A 21,062-nucleotide genomic window follows, 5' to 3' on the forward strand; every position below is an offset into this window, starting at 1 on the left:
TACACTACTGGTACATTGTATATATTGGATCCTGGATAGGTTTTCATAGTGATAAGCCAGGACTAGAGGTCATGAAATATGTAATTAGGTCTACTACTATCATTAAGTGAAGCATTAATATCACTTTCTGGTATTAACTAACTTGATAGGGATTTTATTATCTCTGATCTCTAAGATATCAGGCTGGCAACATTTATGTTCATGGACATTTTTTAGAATTTGCAAAGTCATTTAAAGTTAATAATATTCCCCCCATGATATTTTTTCTTCTGGGTAATAATGACAGTAGATTTGGTATAGTAGTATAAAATATAGAGTTGTTACAAGACACAGATTTGTTGAAAAATAATCCCAACTACAAGCTTGCAAATCAATCTGCCTCTTCTTTAATACATATTTTAGATTGTATCTATTTAGTGAATCCAAATTGCTTTCACTTCAGTTTTACTAATGATGCCATTACATTAACACAGTAGCAAACATGGTCACCTTAAAAAAAAAAAAAGTTATTAGTGGTCTGAGAGGTGGCGCACTAGACTCTCAAGCATGAGGTCCTGAGTTCAATCCCCAGCAGCACATGTACCAGAGTGATGTCTGGTTCTCTCTCTCTCTCTCTCTCTCTCCCCCTATTTTTCACATTAATAAATAAGTAAAAAAAAATTTTTTTTTTTTAAATGACAGAGATAAATAGAATGAGAGGAAAAAGGTGACACCTGCAGCCTGTTCCACTGCTTATGAAGTTCCCCCTCCCCACCCATGTAGATGGGGATGGGGGTTCAAACCTGGCTCTTTGACCATAGGTAACTTGTGCACTTTACCTGTTAGCACCATTGCCTAGACCCCATAAATGGTCACTTTCACTTGACATACCTGGAAAATTAGATTACCTGGATAGTTTGTCTTTTTCTTTAAAATTTATTTATTTATTTATTATTGGATAGAGACAAAGAGAAATTGAAAGGGAAGGAGGAAATACAGAGGAAGAAAGAAAGAGACTCCTCCAGCCCTGTTTCACTACTCATGAAGCTTTCCCCCTGTAGGTGGGGATCATGGGCTTGAACCCAGGTCTTTGTGTACTGTAATGTATGCCACTGCCTGGCTCCATTTTTATTTATTTTTTTTTGCCCCTGGGCTCGGTGCCTGCACTATGAATCCATTGCTCCTGGAGGCTATTTTTTCCCCCTTTTGTTGCCCTTGTTGTTTTATCGTTGTTGTGGTTATTATTATTGTTGTTATGATGTCATTGTTGGATAGGACAGAGACAAATGGAGAGGATGGGAAGACAGAGAGGGAGAGAAAGATAGACACCTGCAGACCTGCTAGACTCCCTGCAATCAACTTTATTAGGGGTAATGTGATCATTTGTTCTTCAGACACTTCCATTTGCTTTCAGTTTTTTGATAATGTCTTTCTGACTTTTTTAAAATTCTTTTATTATCTTTATTTATTTATTGGATAGAGATAGCCAGAAATTGAGAGGAAGGGGAAAATGGAAAGGGAGAGACAGAGAGACACCTGTAAGCCCTGCTTTACCACTTGCAAAGCTTTCCCTCTGCAGGTGGGGGTTGGGGGTTTGAACCCAAATCCTTGCACATTGTAACGTGCGCTCAACCAGGTGTGCTAATACCCAGCCCCATGACTTTTATTTTTGGATACTTAACATGTTTAAATATACTTATTTATTTACTGGAGACAGAAATCAAGAAGGAAAGAAAAGTTAGGGAGAAAGAGAACCCTGCAGTACTGCTTCACCAGTTACGAAGTTTCTCCCCTGCAGGTGGGAACTGGGAACTTTGAACCTGGATGCTGACATATGCACTTTACTGGGTGTGCCACTGCCCCAGTCCCCAAAACACAACATTTTAAAGAATATAAACCACGTGATGGTACTCCTGGTTGAGTGCACATGTTACAATGCGCAAGGACCCAGGTTCAAGTCTCCAGTCCCCACCTGCAGAAGGAAAGCTTTGTGAGTGGTGAAGCAGTGCTGCAGGTGTCTCCCTTTCTATCTTTGTCTCCTCATACCCTTTCAATTTCTGACTGTTTCTATCCAATAAGTAAAGATAATTAAAAAAAAAAAAGAATATAAACTTTAGTGTCACAGTTTCACTTCGATAATTCTAGGTATGGATTTTTAAATTTAGTCTTCCTGGGATTCTTTGACTTTTGTTTGATGATTGGTATGTCTTCTCTCGTCCTTCTCCCCTCTCTCCCTTCTGCTCCCTTTTCCCCTCTCCCTTCTTTCTTTACCAGAGCACTGCTCAGCTCTGGCTTAAGACAGGGCTGCAGATTGAACCTCAAACTTTTGGTGCCTCAGATATGAAATTTTATTTGTATAACCATTATGCTATCTCACCACCCTGAGGATTGGTGTCTTTGAAAAATTCTCAGCCACTTCAAAAAAAAAAAAAAGATAAGCCACTTATCACTTCAAATGCTTGTTTCATTTTACAGAGCATTTGATGTATATCAGTCAGTGGAATATCTTTGCTGGCTCCCTTCCAACTGCATGGGAAACAGAAGCAGATATGAATTAGTGGGACTACATCAAATAGTAGAGTTTGCAGCAAAAGAAACCGTCATCAAAACAAAATGGCAAGGGCTAGGCAGTCGTACCTCAGCTAGAGTGCACGTGTTACAATGTGCAAGAACCCAGGTTCAAGTTTCTAGCCCCCACCTGTGTATATGTGGGGGAAAGAAGCTTCATGAGTGGTGAAGCAGTGCTGCAGGTTTCTCTTTCTCCTTCTCTGATTTTCCCTTCCCTCTTAATTTCTCTTTTCTGTTGGAAAAGTCATGATGCTTTTTTGCATAGAAAAAAAATACTTCATGATTTTTTTCAACAACTTGATTTTATATATATATTTAAAGTAGTTTACTGACTGGGAGAAATATTTACAAACCTTGTCTGGCAAAGGGTAAATATAAAAAATACATACAAATTTCATAAAACTCAGTAACAAAAACAAACACAGGATTAACAGCATGTGAAAAGATATTTATAATTACTTACTAGGGAAATGCAAACCCAAATCACAGTGAGACATAATCTCAAACCTGTAAAGTGTTGGCATGTGTGTAGAGAAAGCAGAATCCTATTTTATTTATTTATTTATTTATTTATTGCCTTTTTAAAAAAATGTATGAATGTTCTCTTATTTGTATTGCTTGTGCTCCATTATTAAAAATATTTTATGGCTGTGCACAGTTTACCTAGTTATCTTTTTTTTTTCCCACTTCCTGCTTTAAATAGTACTGATAGGCATCTGTTGTGTATTCATCAGGTTAAAGGTCACTTTTCCCCCCCTTTCCTTAGGTTGGATTGACATGAAACATTTGTTAGCAAAGAAGAAAAAAATGACGGCAGAGGCAGAGGTAATTCTCTTTTCCAGCAACAAAAATACAGAGTTTCAGGGTAAAAAGTAAATTTATTCATATTTTTATTTTAGTATGTATTTATGGAGGGAGGGAGAAAGAGAGACAGGAAGTTGATCTCAGGGTCTCATATATGCAAGGCATGTACTTTTTTTTATATTCTCTTATTTAATTTTTTTTATAAAATAGAAATATTGATAAGACCATAGGATAAGAGGGGTACAGTTCCACACAATTCCATACCCAGTCCCTTCCCTTGAAAGCTTTCCTGTTTTTTTACCCCTCTGGAAGTATGGACCCAGGGTCATTATGGGGTACAGAAGGTAGAAGGTCTAGCTTCTGTAATTGCTTCCCAGCTGAACATGGGCATTGACAGGTCAATCCATACTCCCAGTCTGTCTCTCTCTTTCCCTAGGGGGCCAGGGTTCTGGAGAAGCGGGGCTCTAGGACACATAGGTGGGGTTGTCTGCCCAGGGAAGTCAGGTTGGCATCATGAAACCTGGTGGCTGAAAAAGAGTTAAGATATAAAGCAGGAGCAGGGGTAGATAGCATAATGGTTATGCAAAGAGACTCATGCCTGAGGCTCCAAAGTCCCAGGTTCAATCCCCTTTACTATCATCAGCCAGAGCTGAGCAGTGCTCTGGTTTAAAAAAAAAAAAAAAGATATAAAGCAGAACAGATGATTGACTAATCATGAACCTAAAGGCAAGAACATTGCAGATGAAGATTTGGGGTTTTGGGAAAAGCTAGTAAGTCTATTTTATGTATATTCCAAGGGGGGCATGACTTTACTAGTTTTTGCCTGTGCCTAACATCTAATATGCAGGTGGACCCAGGTTATTGTCTGGGGAGATGGTGTCATAGTTGGAAAAAGGGCTAGAAAGCTGGATAAGGGAAGAGAGTAGCTTCCAAATATGGGAAAAGTATATATATATATTATTAACTGTAAATCCCATTGATTTGATCTGGGGCCCATATTCATTATAGGAGCCTGTTTAACCTCTTCTTCTTCTAGCGTTTGCCCTTCTTCCTTAGCCAGTCAACAGCGTCAGGTTGAGCCTGATGTAAAGTTTCGAGACCTCCTTTGAATCTGGAGAGGTGGCAGTCATTGACTATGTGGGTCATAGTCTGTCTGTAGCCGCAGGGGCAGTTTGGGTCGTCTCTGGCTCCCCAGCGATGGAACATAGCGGCGCACCGGCCATGGCCTGTTCGATAGCGATTGAGGAGGGCCCAATAATAACGTGCTAGGTCAAAGCCGGGTTGACGCTTGCAGGGGTCTGTGATGAGGTGTTTGTTCTTTACCTCAGATGACTGCCAACTCTGTTTCCAAGAGTCTGGAACAGAGAAGTTCAGTGTAGGCGTAGGGGACCAGATTGGGTGACGAGACGTCAAGCGTTGGACAGGGTGGGCGAAGATATCCGCGTATATTGGCAGGTCCGGTCGAGCGTAGACGTGGGAAATGAACTTAGATGATGCTGCATCCCGACGAATATCTGGCGGGGTGATGTTGCTAAGAACTGGCAGCCATGGAACCGGGGTGGAACGGATGGTTCCAGAAATTATCCTCATGGAGGAATATAATTTGGAATCGACCAAGTGGACATGGGGGCTACGGAACCATACTGGGGCACAGTATTCTGCAGTGGAATAGCATAATGCTAGAGATGATGATCGTAGTGTGGAAGCGCTCGCGCCCCATGAGGAGCTGGCCAGTCTTGCAATGATGTTATTCCTTGCGCCCACCTTTGCTGCAGTTTTTATGAGATGTTCATGAAATGACAGAGTGCGATCGAGAGTAACGCTAAGATAGACTGGCTGGGCTTCATGCCAGATTCTCGTATCGCCAAGCTGCACATTAAGCTCACGCGAGGCCGAGGCATGGTGTAGATGGAAAAAAAGATGATACCGTTTTTGCAGTGCTAGGGATTAGTCGCCATTTTTTACAGTAATCAGATATCAGAGACATGTCTTTCGTGAGTGTTTCCTCGAGGATGTCAAACTTTGATGCCTGAGTTGCACAGCAGATGTCATCGGCGTAGATGAACTTCCTTGAAGAAGTTTCTGGGAGGTCATTGATGTAAATATTAAATAGCGTAGGAGCCAGAACAGAGCCCTGGGGGAGGCCACTTGAGACAAGTCTCCATCTGCTAGACTTGTCACCCAGATGCACCCGGAATCTTCTGTTTTGGAGAAGAAATGATATAGTGTTGGCCACCCATGGAGGCAGGCATCTTGAGATCTTGACTAGGAGACCAAGGTGCCAGACCGTGTCATAGGCTGCTGTGAGATCAACAAAGACAGCTCCCGTCTTTAAATTCTTCTGGAATCCATTTTCAATGTAAGTTGAGAGGGCCAGGGCTTGTTCGCAGGTAGATTTTCCTGGGCGGAAACCAGCTTGGGTGGGTGATAGGAATTTCTCTGTAAGATGAGAAAGTATTTCTCATCTTTTAACCTCTGAATCCCTGTAGGTCTGAGTTCGCATTTTGTGGTCATGGCTAGGAACATTGCAGGCTGCACTAATTTCAGGACCCTTCTTCCTTGGGTGATAGGTAGAGTATGTTATCCAGCCTCCCTTCAGAGAATGGAACATTCCCTACCATTGTTCATTCACACTGAGGGCAAAGTCCTATAGAGGCCCACAAGACAGTCCACAATGCTGTTCCTAATGGAGATGACCAGTGCAAGGCATGCACTTAACCACTGAACTAAACCCCCTGCCTGTATTCAGTAAAAGTTTTAATGCTAAGTTGTTAAAGAATTACTTGCCTTTCCTAGCAGTTGACAAGGTCTGCCACCCTGTCATCCTACAAAAGAGCCAGATTGCTCCTTTCTCTTTCATCCTACCCATCACTGCCATTTTCTGACTTCTGCCAGCAAAACTCAGTTTTAGTGAGCCATGAGCCACGACACAGTTGAATGCCTGTTTGTCCAGTGCTTTGTAAAAGTATAAAAATGGATCTCCAGTGGATGATGAATCTGAATCTCCAAGTCAGTTAGGGATGTGGTAGAAATATCAGCTCATAAACACTGTAGGGCCATGTTAATAGGGTCAGAATAATACAAATCAGAACTCAGCAGTGTTGTCAGGAAATTTTGGTGGACAAAGAATGATTTTTTTAAAATTATAATTGAATGCTACTTACGCCTGGATGTAAGATGACTTCAAATTCAATGTAATCTCCCTCTTTTCTGATGAGATCGCTTCCAAAATTTATTGGCCAGTTGAATATGTAGTATTTTAAATATTGTAAATATTTTACATATTTTTAAATATTGTAAATAATTTACATATTGAATATGTGGTATTTAAAAGTAAAAGATAACATTTTGGTGCTACCCATGTAGATTAAGGTAAGTGTGTTTTGGCTCAGTTTAGACTGATATATGTAGTAAGTTATCAAGAATATAGTAATCATTATGGCCTAGGATGAATTGTACTTTAAATATAAAAAGGATTATTCAGGTATGTAATTTTACTAGTTGGAGGTTCATCTTGAATATTTTGACTTTGTTTATTAGGGACTGTGTTTGGTTATATTCAAAGATTTATACTTAAAAAAAAGAGAGAGAGAGAACTTGGGGGCTGGGCTGTGGCACATCCAGTTAAGCACACATAATGCGAAGCACAAGGATCTGTGCAAGGATCCCGGTTCAAACCCCTGGCTCCCCACCTTCAGGGGCATCATTTCAGAAGCAGTGAAGCAGGTCTGCAGCTGTCTATCTCTCTGTCCCTCCCTACCTACTCCCTCAATTTCTCTCTGTCCTATCAACAAAATTGAAAAAATCGCCACAGGAGCATTAGATTTGTAGTGCAGGCACTGAGCCTCAGCGATAACCCTGGAGGCAATAAATAAATAAATGAAAACTTAAACAAGGAGCCTTTTATTACAGTGTACTATTTAGGGACTCTCTTCAACAATGATGTTTTCAGATGAAATGTTTCCAGTGGAAACTGAAGCTAAGGTCTGAGGATAGATAGCTTAAGGTTATGCAAACAGACTCTCATGCCTGAGGCTCCAAAGTCCCAGGTTCAATCCCCTGCACCATCATAAACTATAGCTGAACAGTGCTCTGGTAAAACAAACAAACAAACCAAAGCTAAACCATGCTATTCTTTTTATAACATTACCTATCATCTTAAGGCTACATGCACATCAACTTAAAAATGTTTTGTGTATATATTGCTAATCATATTAAATACTTTTATAAAGTACAGATGAAAAAGCAGCATAATGTAGTGTGAACTGTGGCTTCATGTAAGCTTAGGCTTTATTCCAGTTCAGTGATCATGGCCCAGTTACGTGCCTTAAGTCACTTAAGCCAAGGTTCCCCAGTGTAAAATAGGAATTACAATGCCTTCTTTCAGGACTTTTCAAGATTACAAATAATAAAGAGTCGTGTGTCCCCACCCCCCCACCCCCAGTATCTAGTAGATAGCAGTTGTTCAATGAATAATAACCTTTACCAAGAGTGGCACAACAATTTTTAGTTCCTTTTCCTTCAGAGATTCTAGAAGAAAGATCAGGGCTAGTTTTCTTTCCTTTGTCCCTCTCCCCTCTTTCTTTCCTCCTTCCTTCCTTTTTTTTTTTGGGGGGGGATATGTTTCTCAAGATCTACTTCTACTTTGTAACAGACAGAATTAAACCAGCAGTGATATGAGTAGGAGTTTTGATGTCAGGGATAGATTTCAAAAGCTGCTGGGAAATGTGCTTAACACCTACATTTTTATCAGGTGCTTTGCTGTGTGCTGGTTGTGCAGTGATTGACAGAAAGACAAAGTGTTCAAAGTCAGGTGGAGAAGCAGACATCAAGGGGCCAAAAATATGAATATAGAATTTCAAACTATATTAAATGCAGTAAGAGAAAAGATTATGCTGTAAATTTAGGGCAAATTGTCAGGGGGAAGCCTCTTTAAGTAGTCTGTTTAGTGCAATACCTAGACACCTTATGGCCATATCTGTTCTATTCTGTTTGACCTGTTTTGCCCAGAATGTCAGATTTCTGGTTCCCTACCATGGTGAGGTTAAAAGAATCTCTGTTTAAAACCAGGCAGTGAATCTGAGAAACAAGTAATTCATGGCCCAGCTGTATAAACTTACGGAGTTAGAGTACCATTTTCTTATACTCTGAAGCACAAAGTTTCCTTTGTTTTTTCCTTAGGCTTTCTTAATTTTTTTCATAGCTCTGTACCTTTGAAAGAGTTATTGTATTTACAAATGGTCCTGCTCTTTTCTCACTGTAGTCCAAAATAATCTCTGCTTGTGAGCCTTTTTAGAAAAGTTGCTTTGGCTTGGAACACAGCAGCATAGTTATACAACAAACATTCAGCCTTAGGCTCTGAGGTCCCAGGTTCAATCCCTGACCCAATCAAAAATCAGAGATGAGCATTATTTTTTTTTAAAGTTATCTTTCTGAAAAATGGAAGCAGACCATATTTACAAACCTTGTAGTTCAGGTATCATTATCTTCCAGTTGTCCTGAAAACAGACTGAAAAATTCTTAATATGCTTTAAAGGCTATGCTGGAGTGTCTAGTGTCTCTTTGTTTCTCCAACCTAATCTCTGGGTAACCCGTGTATCCCTTCTCCCAACCACAGGCTCTTAGCTTCATGAATGCTTCTCAGACTCAAGACATTTAGAGGTTGTCTAGTTCAGTTGCTTTAAAATATGAGGTTTCTTTGAACTCTAAAATATGGTGAATCTGTTTAATAAAGTAAACATCCTCCTTTTTTATATTCTAGTTAACTGCCTGCCTCCTTCCCTCTGTCTTTCCTTCTACTTACCAGTTGTCATGCTAAGACAATCATATAGTTTGTGGGCTGGGTGAAACTAGTATAAGCAAAAATGAAATTGAGATGATTAGAAAGTCTAACTTTCTTCTTTTAGTTTTTAGCAACTTTCTTTTTTTAAAATTATTTATTTTACCTTTTGTTGCCCTTGTTGTTTTTATTGTTGTTGTAGTTATTATTGTTGTTGTTGTTAGATAGGACAGAGGTAAATGGAGAGAGGAGGGGAATACAGAGAGGGGGAGAGAACGATACCTGCAGACCTGCTTCACTGCCTGTGAAGCAACTCATCCCTGCAGGTGGGGAGCTGGGGGCTCAAACCGGGATCTTTATACCAGTCCTTGCACTTCGCGCACGTGCGCTTAACCCACTGTGCTACAGCCCAACTCTCTTTTTTTGTTTTTAAAATATTTTAATTTATTTATTATTAGATACAGAGAGAAATTAGAGGGGAGAGGGAGATAGTGAAAGAGAGAGACAGAGATACTTGCAGCACTGCTTCACATTCATGTGAAGACCAGGGCCTTAAACTTGGTTCCTTGTGCACTGTAATGTGTGCTCTTAATCAGATGTACCACTGTAATAAAGTCTAACTTTATTATTGTTGTTGTTATTGTTATTATTTATTAACATAAGCTAGAATTAAGACATCACTCTGACAGATTGGGACACTGAGGATCGAACTCAGGAAGAGCCCATATGCCTATAACTTTCAGCCCCAATTTTAGGTAGATGATATCAGCCATTCTTCAGATTTATTGCAATCACATTTTAAAGTTCTAATTAGTGATAGTTTTGTGTTAGAGAACTCAAGGAACAAAGGCCCAGAAGGTGACATGGAGGATAAGATGAAGCTTGAGGTCCTGATTTCAAGCTCAGTCCTTGCATATGCTAGAGTGATAACTGTGGTTCTCTATTTTCTTTATAAAAATATTTTATTAATGAGAAAGATGAGAGAGAGAGAGAAAGAACCAGACATCATGCTGGTACATGTGCTGCCGGGGATCGAACTCAGGACTTCCTGCTTGAGAGTCCAATGCTTTATCTACTGTGCCACCTCCTGGACCACATGGTTCTTTCTCATTTTTTTTTTTTAAGAATTCAAGGACAAAGGGAGTAATAATAAAAAGCCATCTCTATTTTCATCAGTTCTTGGATACATACTGAGGGTAAGACACTGTACTAGTACCAACGATAGTTCTTTCCTCCATCTCAGTGGTAGTAGTTTCTATACTTCCTCAGAGAAAGAGGAGGAAGACATTAAATGAACATTAAACATCTAGTATGCTATGTATAGCAAAAGGTAGATTTAAATAGTTAACTTTTAGTAGAAATAACTATTAGTGATAGAATTTGCTTACATGGCAATTTTTTTATTGTACATTATTTTGTTTTCAGCTCAGACGAGGGATGGGTTGAAAGAACAAACATAGTGATAGCTGTCAGGTAAAGTTATATATCTTCAGTATCACTTATTTTTTTATTATCTTTATTTATTTATTGGATAGAGACAGCAGTCAAGGGAGAAAGGAGAGGTATAGGGGAAGAGAGACAGAGAGACACCTGCCGCACTGCCTCACCACTTGCAAAACTTTCCCTCTACAGTTGGGGACTGGGGGCTTGAACCTGGGCCCTTGTGCATTGTAACATGTGAGCTTAACCAGGTTCACCACCACTTGGCTCCTCACTTTATTATTATTATTTTTTATTATTGGATAGAGACAGAGAAATTGAGAGGGGAAGGGTAGATAGAGAGGGATAGAGACACTTGTAGCCCTGTTTTACCACTTACGAAGCTTTCCCCTTGCAGGTGGGGACCAGGGGCTTGAGCCTGGGTCCTTGTGCACTGAAATAATGTGCACTTAACCAGGTGCACCAGCACCTGGCCTGTTAGTATCACTTTATTGAGGAAATGTTGATACACAAGATTGTTGTTTTCATAGGGGTACAATTTCACATTTTCCCAGGATAGGTGTCAAAACATCTCAGGCTCCACCAAATCATTATCCTTCTCCACCATAGGATATTCAGCTCCCAGCCTATCAGAGCCTTCTGAGTCTCTGAATCTGCTCTGGATAAATCACAGTCTACTGAGGTTTTACCCTATGTTATACTTTGCTGTGTTTCTTCTTTTCTTTGGTCCTACTTATGAGTGAAATTATCTAGTAGTGAGCCTCTTTATGACCCATCCTACTCAACATGATTTTCTCCAGTTCTATATATGCTAGAGCAAAAGGAAAATTTTAGCATTTCTCATAGCTATATAGTATTCCCTCTTTAGTCACTCATCTGTTGTTCAACATTTGGATTGTTTCCCAATTGTATTACAATTAGTGCTGCTGTGAACATGGATATGCATAGATCTCTTTGGATTAGTGCTTTGAGGTATTTTAGGAACTGGATCAATTTACATCCCTTTTTCTCTGCTTTGTGGCTAGCAGTTGTTTCCATCCTTTTCTGATATAGACAATTCTGGTGGGGGAGGTGGTGTCCCATTGTTACCTTGATTTTCATTTATCTGATAATCACTGACTTTGAACTTATTTTTTTTATATGCCTGTTGGCTGAGTATCTTTGGTCTATTCAGTTTTTCCCCCCATCTTAAACATGCTGTTTCTTTAAATTGTTGTTGCTGAGCTTTGTGACTTCTCTATATATTCTGCTTATTAGCCCTGCCTCCCCTTTTTTTGTTGGATGGCACATAAACATTTTAACCCCTCCAGTAGGGTATCTTTGGTGATGGTTCCTTTTCTGTGCAGGAGCTTTTCATTTTGATGTAATTTTACTGATTTATTTTTGCTTTTGTTTTCTTTGTTGTTGAACTTGCATCTACAAAGATATCTCTAAAGCAGACATCAGGTAGTGTCCTGACAATTTTTTTTTCCACAGCACTGCTCAGCTCTAGTTTATAGTGATGTGGGGGATTGACCAATGTTTTCTTCTACACATCTTATGGTCTCCTTCTGATATCTAACTCTGGTCTATTTTATGTACTTATTTTTGGATAGAGACAGAGAAATTGGGGACGGGGGTAGACACCATAATGGTTATACAAAGAGACTCATGTCTGAGGCTTCAAAGTCCCAGATTCAGTTCTCCACACCACATAAGCTGGAGCTAAGCAGTGCTCTAGTTGAGAGAGAGAGAGAGAGAGAGAGAGACTAAGAGAGAAGGGGGAGATAGAGACACCTGCAGTCCTGCTTCACCAACTCCTCCTGCAGGGGGGGATGAGGGGCTTGAACCTGGGTCCTTGTTTACTGTAATATGTGCGTTAACCAGATGTGCCACCACCTGCCTCCTCTCTGATCTATTTTGACATACGTGTTCATCCAGGTGTGCCATCATCCAGCCCCTTGATCTGTTTTGAATTGATTTTTGTGCATGGTGACATGATTTTAATCTTCTGTATGTAACTACCCAATTCTCCCAACATCATTTATTGAAAAGACTCTCCTCTCTTTAATGTTCTAGGTCCTTGTGAGGGTCTATTTCTGGACTCTTATTTCTAGCCTACTGATCTGAGATAATTTTAGATTATTATAGCCCTGTGATGTAGTTGTGAGGCAAGCAAGGGTTAACTTCTCAAGAGAGAGGCTAAGGGTTAACTTCTCAAGCTGAATAAGAATTCAGCTGGAGATGACCTTTCCCCTCCCCTCAGCATAGAAGTACTTTCTGCTAAGCAATCAGCTTGACCTTGGTCAGCTGCCAGTGAATCCTCTATTCTACCTGAGAGAAGGGTCTGTTAGCAAACCCTGCTGATAAGCAAAACAAAATGTGTTCTCTTCATGTAGCATGACAGACAAAACAAAACAGACAAAAACCTGTTAAGTTTGTTGCTATAAGTTACTATGGGAAAGCTGATAACTGTACAAAAGGGCAAGTACCACTGTACTCAGGGCCCAGTTTTTTGGAGCCCAGCTAGGTCTGCTGGCATAATAAACACTACTTCCTGCATTAAGGCCCATCTCTCTGCCTGTGAATCTGATAATAGTTGTAACTAAGAAAATGTGATGCCTTTTTATTTATTCTTTTTTTTTTTTTAAGATAGTGACCGAGACAGAGAGGAAGAGGGAGAAACAGGGACAGGTACTACAGCACTGAAACATCTCTCAGTGGGGGTTGGGGAGCTTAGCTCAGGCCTGGATCATGCACATGGCAAATCAGGCATGCTATTCAGCTGAGCTAACTTGCCCCTACCCCTAAAAAAAATCACTTCATTGGCAGTTGGGCAGTAGCACAATGGGTTAAGCACACATGGCGCAAGGCGCAAGGACCAGCATAAGGATCCCGGGGGCTCCCCACCTGCAAGGGAGTCACTTCACAAGCGGTGAAGCAGGTCTGCAGGTGTTTATCTTTCTCTCCCCCTCTCTGTCTTCCCCTCCTCTCTCCATTTCTCTCTGTCCTATCCAACAATAGTGACAGCAGTGTAACTACAACAATAAAACAACAAGGGCAACAAAAGGGAATAAATAAATAAAAAACCTAAAAACTTTTTAAAAAATCACTTCATTGAGGGAAATAATGATTGATAAGATAGTTATTGTCATGTATGTACAGTTTATCTCCCTGTTATCAGTGTACAGTGTGTACAGATGCCTTTTTGAGAAAGTTAGATGTTACTTAAGTTAAATGTTACTCTTCTCAGTTTTACACTTAACTGCTCAGAAAGATGAACTGGCCTCAAGTCATGCTCAAGGGGTGAGGATAGTGTTTTTTTTCTTTACTAGGGGTGGAGGGCAGATTAATGGTTTCCAATCAACAGTAAAATATAGTAGTTTGTACATGTATAACATTTCTCAGTTTTCCACATGACAATTCAACCCCCTCTATGTCCCCTCTGCCATGTTCCAGGACCTGAACCCTCCCCCTACCTCAGAGTCTTTTACTTTTTTTTACATGATCAACTTTGTCTACTGCTCCACCTCCCAGATCACTTTACTTTGGTGCAGTACACCGAACCCACTCCAAGTTCTGCGTTTTGTTTTCTTATTTTTCAACTTCTATTATTATTGATTTAATAAGGGTCAATAAGATTGTGGGATAATGGGTATAATTCCACACAGTTCACACCACCAGAGTGCCATATCCCATCCCCTCCATTGGAAGCTTCCCTATTCTTTATCCCTCTGGGAGTATGGACCTAAGATCTCTATGGGGTGCAGAAGGTAGGAGGTCTGACTTCTATAATTGCTTCTCCACTGGACATGGGCATTGAAAGGAGAGAGAGTAGAGAAGATACCACAGCACTGGTATACTGCTTATGAAACTTTTCCTGATGCTGTGCATGGTATTCCCATGCAGTATCTGGGGGCTTAAACTCAGGTCCTCATGCATCTACTGAGTGAGCCACTCCTAGATTCCAGAGGCTCATATTCCTTTTACTGTATCATTATCAGCAAGAAAGATTTTTTTCTTTTTCATTATTTTTTAATCTTTATTTATTGGATAGAGAAAGTTAGAAATTGAGAGGTAAGGGGGAGATAAGAGTCCAGGGAGATAGAGAGACACCTGCAGCCCTACTTTACCACTTGCAAAGCTTCCCCCTTGCAGGTGGGGACCGGGAGCTTGAACCTGGGTCCTTATAACATGTGCACTCAGCCAGGTGAACCACCACCCAGCCCCAAGATCTTTTTCTTTAGGATTATACTGACTCAAGTATGGATTCCTGAACACAATGTAGGAAACAAAATCATGAATTAACCGTATTAAAACAGAACACTTTGGTTAATTCAATAAATTGTGTTGTCTGAGGTGTCAAGAGATTTGGGTCACAGGTAGTGTTGGTATGAAATTGTGAAAGAAAATCACAAGAAGACTTGCTATCTATCAGCACTGTATACTGGCTTATAGTCTGTTGAGATGACAGGAAGTTTGTTCTTTCTGTTTTTTTACTTTTCTCTTACTCAGTGTTTCTCTCACTCTGAACTGCTTTTTAATTTTATTTATTTATTTACTTGACACTCATTATACTACTAATAATTCGTATCTTTCTTTACTGGCTCAGGCAATGCAGAGCTGTAACATATCCTGTTTTCTTTCTTGTTTTATTTTCTTTCTTTTTTTACCAGAGTGCTGCTCAACTCTGGCTTATGGTGGTTTGGGGGATTGAACCTGGAAGCGTGTAGCCTCAGGAGTTAGTTTTTTTTTTTTTTTTCATAGCTATTATGCTATCTCCCCTGCCTCTCTATCTTCCCCTCCCCCCTTAATTTCTCTGTCCTATCCAATGGGGGAAAAAAAATGGCCACCAGGAGCAGTGGATTGAGTCCCAGTGGTAACCCTGGAGGAACCCCTCCCCCCCAAAAAAAAAAAACATATTAAATTCTCTTTGCTACATGGTAAAATTCCAGGTTAAAAAAAAAAAAGTTGAGTAAGAAGATGTCAATGAACTGATAAGAGTCTGGAATAAAATGTCAAGACCATATATAGTTTAGTCCCCCACCCCCACCCCTCCTTTCTTTTTTTACGTCAGCTCTTTTATCTTGCTTTTGCTTCATCAGTGACCTTCTGCTTTGCTATTTCTCAAATATGTCAAGGGTATTCCTGTCTAAGGGCCTAACTTTCTTTTTTCCTTGTTGCTTTTTCCTAGAGACATCCTCTAACTTGCTCTCTTACTTTCTTTAAGTCTTTTTAAATGCATATACCTTTGTCTATCTGTTTTATTTCTTAACATCATCTGGCATACTATATAATCGGTCTACCAGGATTTTAAATTCAACAGGAAAAGGCTTTTAATTAGTTCAGTTCTAGAGATGAAATGAAAAAAAGAAGCCTTTTCTTTCTGTGCCCACCTTTCTATTTAGTTTGGTTTTGGTTTAGAAAGCATCCTGTTTAACAATTTCTAAATAAGGATGGATGCATATAATTGAAATGAAATAGGCAAAAGAAATATTAGATAAATATGATATAAAAATTAATTTTATAAAATCTCTAGGTCTTCATTATTTTATCTTTAAGATAAATCTACATTCATATTGTCACCAATCTCTTGCTATTTTTCTATTTTTGTTACATTGTTTCTTGCCACTTTCTATTTTATTTTATATTTATCTATTTATTCTCAACGTTCTTTCAATTTTTTTAAACTGAGCATAGCTCAGCAGCTCTAGCTTATAGTGGTGCTGGTGATTGAACCTGGTAGCTTAGAGTCTCAGGCATGAAAGTCAGTTTGCATAACCATTATGCTATCTATCTAGCCCTCAAACTTTCTTCTTAACTACTAGTTTCTTGATAATCAGCTTGTCCTTGCTTTCTTTGTTTGCTAAACATATGTTCTTTGAGTTTTTCTGATGGTTATACCACTTAGTTGACACTTTCAGGTCATCTTCTGTATACTGCTTTATATATGCAGCTTGTGTTTTCCATCTTTTAAATATTATTTATTTATTGCCTACAGGGCTATTGCTGGAGCTTGTTGCCTGCACTATGAATCGACTGCTCCTGGAGGCTATTTTTCCCCTTTTGTTGCTCATCATTGTTGTTATTATTATTGCTGTTATTGCTGTTGTTCGATAGGACAGAGAGAAATCGAGAGAGGAGAGGAAGATAGGAGGAGAGAAAATGTGATGCCTTTTTATTTATTTATTTATTTATTTTTAAGATAGTGACCGAGACAGAGAGGAAGAGGGAGACAGGGACAGGTACTACAGCACTGAAACATCCCCGCAGACCTGCTTCACTGCTTGTGAAGCGAACTCCCTGCAGGTGGGGAGCCGGAGGTTTGAACGAGGATCCCTGAGTCGGTCCCTGCACTTTGCGCCATGTGCATTTAATCTGCTGCGCTACCGCCAGACCCCCTATTTATTTACTTTTTCTGTTGCTAGAGCTTGTTGCCTGCATGGTAAATCTACCACTCTTGGCAGCCTTTTAAAATTTTAATTTAATTCAATTAATTAATTAATTTTTAATATAAATTTAGAGGGAAGGAGATAGAAAGGGAAACACAGAGGTACCTGCAGCATTGCTTTACCCCTCCTAAAGCTGCTTCCCTGTAGGTGGGGACTTGGGGCTTGAACCTAACTCCTGACATGGTAATGTGTGTGCTCTGCTATATTTTCCATCTCAGGTGTCTTATAAGAGCTGTGGGTCTTAGGCAATAAAATACACTAAATTCACAGCTCTTATAAGACACCTGATGGAGATAGAAGTCTGAATTCTGAAAAACTTTCATATAATTCTATGAGTCACTGCTATTTTTTGTAATTTTTTTACTATCTTTATCTGTTGGATAGAGACATAGAAAAATTGAGAGGGGAAGAGAAGATAGAGATGGAGAGAAACAAAGAGACACTTTCAGCACTGCTTTACCACTCATGAAGCTTTCTCCCTGCAGGTGGGGACTTGGGACTCAAACCTGGGTCCTTTGTGCACTGTAGCATGTGTGCTTAACCAGGTGTTCCACCACCAGCACCCCCCCCCACAAGAGTCACTGCTATTTTTAGGCTGTCCTTTGTTTTTGCCTTTATTTGTTTTATTATTACTTTTTTTTACTTGAGTATTGCTCAGCTCTGGCTTATGGTGGTGCTGGGACCTTGAAGCCTCAGTGTCCTTTTGCAAAGCTATTATGCATCTTTCCTACTTTTAATTTATTTTATCTTATTTTTTATCATCTCCAGGGCTTCACTGCTTTGGAATCCTCTCCCCCTTCTTTTTTTCATATACAAAGAGGGAGAAACAGCATAGTATAGAAATATCTTTCAGTGCTGTAGTACTTTCATATGGTACACCAGGTACTCAACACCTGGGTCACATGCATGGTAACGCCCTCTCCCAGGTAAGCTATCTCACTGGTTTCCAAGCGTCACTTTTAAAGGATTTGGTAAGTGGGCAGGGGAGATAGTATGATGGTTATGCAAAAAAACACTCATGCCTGAGTTTTTGAAGTCCCAGGTGCAGTCCTCTACACCACCATAAGCCAGAGCTGAGCAAGGCTCTGGTTAAATACAATCAAGAAAAATGCTACTTTAGATATTTAAGGTCCAATCTAAGTAATTTGGAGAACTTTTTCTTGAAAAATTAGTCAATGGCATTGTTTCCTATATATAAGTAAGTCCTATTTTCCTTTACAGAGAAGAGTCCTGCCAATTGAATGCTGAAGTTTACAATTTGAGTAACCACAGTAATTTATACTAGTAAGCTGTATGCTATAGTAATGAGGCTATACGTGTTTAAAAGTATACAAATCATCATATTGCTTTTCACTAGTCATTTCTGAAGTTACAAATCAGTTAAAGATTTTTTTTTCTGGTTTTCTTCTTATGAACAAACACATAGCCTGGATTTATTTCAATGCAGCTATTTAAAGAGCCCTTTAGGTAAAAAGTGGTAATAATCCACACGCTTGTATTAACCCCTAATGTTTTCATTTATTTGTTTTAAAATTGTAGGAACTGAAACCATTTTTTATGAAGGAAGTTGGCAGTCAATTTGATGATTTTGTGAGCAATCTCATTGAAAAATCAGCAACTTTAGACAATGGTGGGTGTGCACTTACCACCTTTTCTGCTTTTGATGGAGAGAAAAACCATAGAGCTAAGTAAGTATGAGTATTTGTTTTGTTTAATGCAAACATCCATTCTGGTGTATTTCATGATCAGAATATAGATTACAATAAAAGTGACTACCACTTTTTATTATCTCTGTATTGCCTAGAACAAATTAACTACTTGTAGAGTAGGTTTTTTTCATTTAGTATATGAGTTATAACAAAAAATGCATTATATATATACATACATATATTTAGTGATGCTAACCATTAAATATTAGTCAACACTTGCTAGTACTCTACATCTAAACCAAATAATGATCCTGTGAGGTGGGTCTGCATGTTACAGAATAGGAAATGAAAGCATGTGCCAGTTAAATGGGAATGTTTTAACTTGAGAACTAAAATACGTTTTATAAAACTTAAATGGGTTTTTAAATGTATATTTATTTATTTGTTTATTATAAAGACTTGTTTACTTATGAGGGGATAGAGGAAAAGAGAGGAGGAGCCATAGCATCATTTTGACATATGTGTGCTTTATTCAATGTGCTACCTCCCAGGCAGTGTTTGTTTGCTTGTTTGATTCTTTTTAGAAACTGAAGTTATTTAACCTAGAGATTTAGTGGTATTTTTAGATTCCTCAGAATCTTTTTGGGAGATTGGCATACATATATATATATATATATTTTAATATTTTATTTGTTAATGAGAGGGATAGGAGGGGAGAGAGGAAGAGGTAGTTGGTAGATATAATCATCATAGAAATGTATATTATGAGCTGCGATAGATAGCATAATGGTTATGCAAAGACACTCTCAAGACTGAGGCTCAAAAGTCCCAGATTCAATCCTCTGAACCACCATAAGCCAGAGCTGAGCATTGCTCTAGTCAAAAAAAAGAAAGAAATGTATATTATGAATCTATGCATGTTGGAAATAGGAAATTTTTAGTACATATTAGTCAGATATAAAGAGTGGAAATAAAAGAACTTTAAAATACCATTTTGACATTTGAAATAGTTTCTGTATTCCTTAATTTTGATGATCTTTTGCTTGCCTAGAAAACAGCCACTTCTAGTAGATTTTCAAAAATACACATCAAATGTTTGCTGTAGCTGTACTATTTCTAGTGGGAATTTAAACCTGGAGTCTGTGCTCTACACCACATCATTAGCCAGCTTCTCAACTGTGCTCTGTGTGAAGCTTGCAATGAAATTCAATACAATTAGTATATATTGTATCATATGTGTGTGTGTGTGTGTGTGTGTGTGTGTGTGTCTGTGTGTGTGTATCCATCCCCTTATTGCCATCTAGGGCAGTAAAAGGAAGGCCATCAGAGACCAATGTAATTAATTTGTTCTGCTATGCTGTGCTTTGTTTAGTTTTTTTTTTTTTTAATGCCTTTGTGATCTCTGCCAAGTAATTTTGACCACTAGTAGCTAACAGAAGTGTTGGCAGTCTTTCAAAATGCCTAAAATAGATGATAATGCTAAATGTTTAAGTATGAACTTTTAGTAATTGGAGACACTTTTAAGAAGCTATTGGAGGACTCTGGCATTAAGGAAGGTGGTGAGTCTCATAAACATCAGTGAAGTTTGGGAAGACAAACCAGTAACATGAAGTGTAGTAAAGTGTGACTGGAGACCTGTCTGTGAACTTACGGTTGATCAGGAGGAGGAATAGTGATTGTGAATGTAATGCCCAGCATACATTTCCATCGGGGCTAGGCTGTTTAGCCCTTTGAGTGATGGTCCAGCTAAGGAAGCTTAACACTTCCTCTCTGACCAGATACGCAGATCCCTACCAGAAGAAGTAGATAAGATAGACACAACAACATAAATCCCTCACCATGGTACATGGGTTATATTAAATTATAGAGGGTGAAATGTACTGACACCTATTTTATGAAAATATAAATGTGCCCTTGTGACAGCATCAGTTTTTTTTTTTAAAGAAAAACTAATGGTGGAATGAGATTTTTTTTTTAAAAAAATATTTTATTTATTTATTTTTAATGACAGAGAGATAACAGAAAGCTACCAGAGCACTGCTTAGGTCTGGCTTGTGGTGGTGCTGGGGATAGGACCTGGGACTTTGGAGCCTTAGGCATGAAAGTCTTTTGTATAATCATTATACTATCTCCTCAGCCCACAACAGTCTTGTATATCAGCACTACCTCAGTAAAATACTGAAGTTGAAAAAATTGAATTGATCAACTGGTTTAAATTTTCTCTTTTTAAATGTTTTATTGTTTGTTTTTTACCTTGCTGCCATGACTTCACTGGGGCTTCATGCCTGCATGATTCCACTGCTTCCAGTAGACAACCCTCTCCCCCCCAGATAGAGGGTAAAAGGCAGAAAGGGAAAATAGAAAGGAGGAAGAGAAATACCACAGTACTGCTTCACCTCTCCTGAAGCTTAC

The 21,062-nt window shown here is 39.0% G+C and overlaps 1 protein-coding gene and 1 long non-coding RNA gene across 3 annotated transcripts in view; one reads left to right on the forward strand and one right to left on the reverse strand.

Moving 5' to 3' along the window:
- Window positions 1-21,062, forward strand: part of SOAT1 (sterol O-acyltransferase 1) — a 64,002-nt gene that overhangs the window by 20,844 nt on the left and 22,096 nt on the right. The window contains exons 3-4 of one of the 2 annotated variants that reach the window (XM_007536011.3): window positions 3,314-3,372; window positions 18,541-18,689. In XM_007536011.3, the coding sequence (XP_007536073.1) occupies window positions 3,314-3,372; window positions 18,541-18,689 (208 nt within the window). The remainder of the gene's footprint in view (window positions 1-3,313; window positions 3,373-18,540; window positions 18,690-21,062) is intronic. The other variant, XM_060197765.1, reaches the window with a different exon arrangement.
- LOC132540393 (uncharacterized) overlaps window positions 1-21,062 on the reverse strand; it is a 53,930-nt gene that overhangs the window by 692 nt on the left and 32,176 nt on the right. The window lies entirely within an intron of this gene.

The sequence above is a fragment of the Erinaceus europaeus genome, chromosome 9 (assembly GCF_950295315.1).
Source record: "Erinaceus europaeus chromosome 9, mEriEur2.1, whole genome shotgun sequence".
Classification (NCBI taxonomy): Eukaryota; Metazoa; Chordata; class Mammalia; order Eulipotyphla; family Erinaceidae; genus Erinaceus; species Erinaceus europaeus.